The sequence below is a fragment of the Hordeum vulgare genome, chromosome 6H (genome assembly GCF_904849725.1).
Source record: "Hordeum vulgare subsp. vulgare chromosome 6H, MorexV3_pseudomolecules_assembly, whole genome shotgun sequence".
Classification (NCBI taxonomy): domain Eukaryota; kingdom Viridiplantae; phylum Streptophyta; class Magnoliopsida; order Poales; family Poaceae; genus Hordeum; species Hordeum vulgare.
The window spans coordinates 374,039,877-374,044,314 of NC_058523.1; the positions used below are offsets into that span (position 1 = coordinate 374,039,877).

Here is a 4,438-nt window from a genome sequence, read left to right on the forward strand (position 1 = left end):
ACGAGGACTTTGCGGCGTTCTTAGCAAAGGCTGACATTCTTGCTGCATTAAAACTGCATACTGTAATACGATTGCGTGGCCGGTTTTGGTATCCAGAAACGAAACGGCTCCGACCTGCAGGATAATTCCTCGACGCCGACTAGCTTGTCGCGGATGGATCTGTCCCGTGCTCCAGGCCAAGTGCTTCGCGATCAAGGTAGCTTTCTTGTCCATGTCTGCACCCACTTACAGATAATCTGCCGGGCTGTTCGGTCCCGTTATAAACGAGTACATACAATAATAATAGCACTGAATAAATAGTATTTCCTCCTTCCAAAATAAATGTCTCAACTTTATACTAGCTCTAATACAAATTTATACTAAGCTCTTGTTTCTTGAAAATGCGGACGCGGATGACTTCCTCCTGTGCGGCCGCTCACTCCGCCGCATCAGCCGCCTCCATCATTTCCTCTGCGTCATAGGCTTGGGCGATCCTTATCCTCTCCTTCTCACAGCGGGCTGCACGTTCCCGACGGGACTCAAAGTTCGCGGGTCAGGTTGATGGATATGCCCGCCGGGACATGGATGATCCCGTCTGAGAAGAACCGAGCGTCCTTTGAGAGGATGCTATGGAGTGGCGGCGGACAGATCCTGTCGTCGGTCGGGCGCTGTCCTCGCGGGAGCGACGGAGTATAATGCGAACCGTCGTTGCCTCCTCCACTCCATAGGGACTACCCCCTAGTTGATGTATCTGGACTGGTCGGAGTCGGATCCGGTGAGGCCATACCGGAGATCACCGAAGGTGAGTTTAGGTGGCGGGAAGGGGAGTGGAATGAAGTGACTTGGGGTTGGTCCGACCAACGAATGAGGATAAGTATATGTGGGGACATTGCGGGCCAGTTTAGGCCAGGCGGGCGTGTCCGGACTCTTTCAAAATCGTCCTATATTTTGGCTGGAGATGAGGTACCACTCAGTCCGAACGATTTTACACGATTTTAGTTAAAAAAAATTTAACCGGATAATGACCGAGCGGCTTACTAAACGTTTGAGAAGAATTTAAAGGGTCTGATGCTTTAAACACCCACTCATGCATGGATGTTGCTTTGGCCTGAAGATCAACGTGCATCAACCACCACATCGGACTAAACACACACCCCCGTGGAAACTTCTGCAACGCCTGACAGTGTCGTGCAATGAAGTCGGGCCGTGGCTGCGTGTAGGTGGGACATGCCACTATGCCGTTTGATCGTGTCAAACCACACCATTGGGGTTCATTAAACCTCCATTAGTTCTTCACAGTAATCACACAGATTAACACTCCCCCTATCCCATTCACAGATACACCACCCCTACCGCGCATGCGCAAGGAAGAAGATGATCCTCGCGGTACTGATCGCCGCCTTGGCATGTTGGGCGCGGCCGGCGGTGGCGGCGACGGCGATGCAGCCGAGGGAGACGTGCCTGCGGCGGTGCGGCGACATCGACATCCCGTACCCGTTCGGCGTGGGCAGCGGGTGCCACCTCGAGACGGGGGACTGGACCTTCTCGCTCAGCTGCAACCGCACCGGCGACGGGCGGCGCCGGCTGTACAACTACCAGATCGAGGTGCTGGACATGTCGGTTCGTCGCGGGCAGCTGCGCATCTACAGCCTCATCAACCCGTGGTGCTACAACGCCACCACGCGCGCCATGAACGACCAGAACAACTGGTGGTACAACATGGACATCACCAACTTCCGCATCAACGACGCCCTCAACCGCTTCACCGTCATCGGCTGCAACTCGCTCGCCTACATCCGCTCGCTCAACGACACCGCCGACCGCTACATGACGGGCTGCATGGCCATGTGCCCCGGCGTGAGCCGCCTGGAGAACGGCTCCTGCGCCGGCGTCGGCTGCTGCCAGACGGCCATCCCCTCGGGACTCAACGGCTACCAGATCTCCTTTGAGGAGAAGTTCAACACCTCCGACACCGCGGGATTCAGCCCCTGCAGCTACGCCGTGCTGCTCGAGGCCGCCGCCTTCGACTTCCGCACCACCTACATAACCACCGACGAGTTCATGGCCGCCAACGGCAGGCAGGTGCCGCTCGTGCTCGACTGGGCCATCGGGAACAGGACGTGCGAGGAGGCCAGGCGCAACTCGTCGGCCTACGCCTGCGTCAGCAGCAACAGTGAGTGCGTCGACTCCAAGTACGGTCGTGGCAAGGGATACCTCTGCAACTGCTCCGCCGGCTACGACGGCAATCCATACCTCCTCGACGGCTGTCAAGGTACTTCCCTTCTGTTAGTTGGTTGTGTCCAGTGTCCACTGCGGCGAGTTCATGGTCATTCATGCATGCCCGCCCGTTTTGCCCTTGCAGATATCAACGAGTGCCAAGACGAAACTTCCCGGTACCCCTGCTCTGTTCCGGATACCTGCGTGAATACCATCGGAGGATACAGCTGCGTTTGCCCTGAAAAGACATCAGGCAACGCATACAACGGAACATGCGAGCAAGACAAGTCTCAGATTGGGTGGGAGATCGCCATTGGTAAGACATCGAGATCGAGTGAAGGACAGGCAGGGGTTCGTTGGATTGATGTTTCCAACTTGCGTACCATCGTCTAACTCACATGTGCACCATTCGTACTGTTTGTCGCAGGAGTCAGCGTCGGTGTGATCGTACTGATAGCCACAGCTTCCTGCGCCTACATGATCTACGCCAAACGGAGGCTCGCCAAGATCAAGAGAGAGTACTTCGAGCAGCACGGGGGCCTGACGCTGTTCGACGAAATGAGGTCGAGGCAGGGGCTGTCCTTCAAGCTCTTCACCCAGGAGGAGCTGGAGGAGGCGACGGGCAGGTTCGACGAGCGCAACGTGATCGGCAAGGGGGCCAACGGCACCGTGTACAAGGGAACCACCAAGGACAACGAGCTGGTGGCCATCAAGAAGTGTCGGCTCGCCAGCGAGAGGCAGCAGAAGGAGTTCGGCAAGGAGATGCTCATCGTGTCCCAGATCAACCACCGCTACATCGTCAAGCTCTACGGCTGCTGCCTCGAGGTGGAGGTCCCCATGCTCGTCTACAAGTACATCCCCAACGGCACCCTCTACAGGCTCATCCACGGCCGCCGCGACGGCCCGCGCATCCCCTTCACCGCCCGGCTCAACATCGCCCACCAGACCGCCGAGGCGCTCTCCTACCTGCACTCCTGGGCCTCGCCGCCCATCATCCACGGCGACGTCAAGACGTCCAACATACTCCTCGACGAGGACTACACCGCCAAGGTCTCCGACTTCGGGGCGTCCACGCTGGCGCCCACGGACGAGGCGCAGTTCGTCACCTTGGTGCAGGGCACCTGCGGGTACCTCGACCCGGAGTACATGAGGACCTGCAAGCTCACCGACAAGAGCGACGTGTACAGCTTCGGCGTCGTCCTGCTGGAGCTGCTCACCTGCAGGAAGGCGCTCAACCTGGAGGAGCTCGAGGAGGAGAAGTACCTCTCGTCGCAGTTCCTCCTGGTCATCGGGGACAACAGGCTGGAGGAGATGCTAGACCCCCAGATCAAGAGCGAGCAGAGCATCGAGGTGCTCGAGCAGGCCGCGGAGCTGGCGAAGCGGTGCTTGGAGATGCTCGGCGAGAACAGGCCGTCCATGCGGGAGGTCGCAGAGGAGCTTCATAGGTTGAGCAAGCTGGCCCAGGATCCATGGGGGCCGCCAGATTCGGCGGAGCTGGTGGAATTGCTACGTGGATCACCGTCGCCGACCACGTACTCTGGCCACTCTGGGATAGAGCTTAGTAGCACTAGAAATGTCAGTTTCACTGACACGGCGTACGTAGGAATTCAGTCTCCGCGTTGATGCCCTGTGCAATTTAGGTAGTACTACACTCGTGTTGTGTTTTTGTTTGTGATAATCCTCCTGTTGTACAATTAGAACGTTAGACCCCCGGATTGATGCAAACAAACAAATGAATCAATTTTTTCACCTTTTACTTCCATTTGTACGTTTTTGACATATTTTACCCCATTTAAAAATATTGGCACGCTTTAGCACGCATGGTGAGGTGGGTTTGGTCAGGCTACATAAATAAAAGGGAGATGATAGGCGCCGGCCCAAACTTTGGTACCTTGTTTCTACTCCCTCCGTTTCATAATATAAGTCTTTTTAAAAATTCTACTAAAAGACTACGTACGGATGTATATGGACATACTTTAGAGTGTAGATTCATTCATTTTGCTTCGTATATAGCCCCTTAGTGAAATCGTTTAAAATACTTATATTTAGGAACGGACGGAGTACATGTAATATTTAGATGATTTAAAAAATTCCATAGACTTTTCAACCAATTTTCGTAACAAGGCCATTTTGGTACATAAATAAGGTACATAAGTATGGGCCGGGTGTACAAATACTTCAGCGGGCCATTTTACCTTATTTCTACATGTCATTTTGCTACGTACTCTGTTTAGCATCTACA

The 4,438-nt window shown here is 54.9% G+C and overlaps 1 protein-coding gene across 1 annotated transcript; it reads left to right on the top strand.

Annotated features, from left to right (window-relative positions):
• The first annotated feature begins 1,051 nt into the window (after positions 1-1,051).
• Positions 1,052-3,952, top strand: LOC123404731 (wall-associated receptor kinase 5-like). The gene is made up of 3 exons (XM_045098678.1): positions 1,052-2,251; positions 2,342-2,512; positions 2,624-3,952. The coding sequence occupies exons 1-3, from the start codon at positions 1,354-1,356 to the stop codon at positions 3,817-3,819; spliced, it is 2,265 nt and encodes a 754-aa protein (XP_044954613.1). The 5' UTR covers positions 1,052-1,353; the 3' UTR covers positions 3,820-3,952.
• The last annotated feature ends 486 nt before the right edge of the window (positions 3,953-4,438 follow it).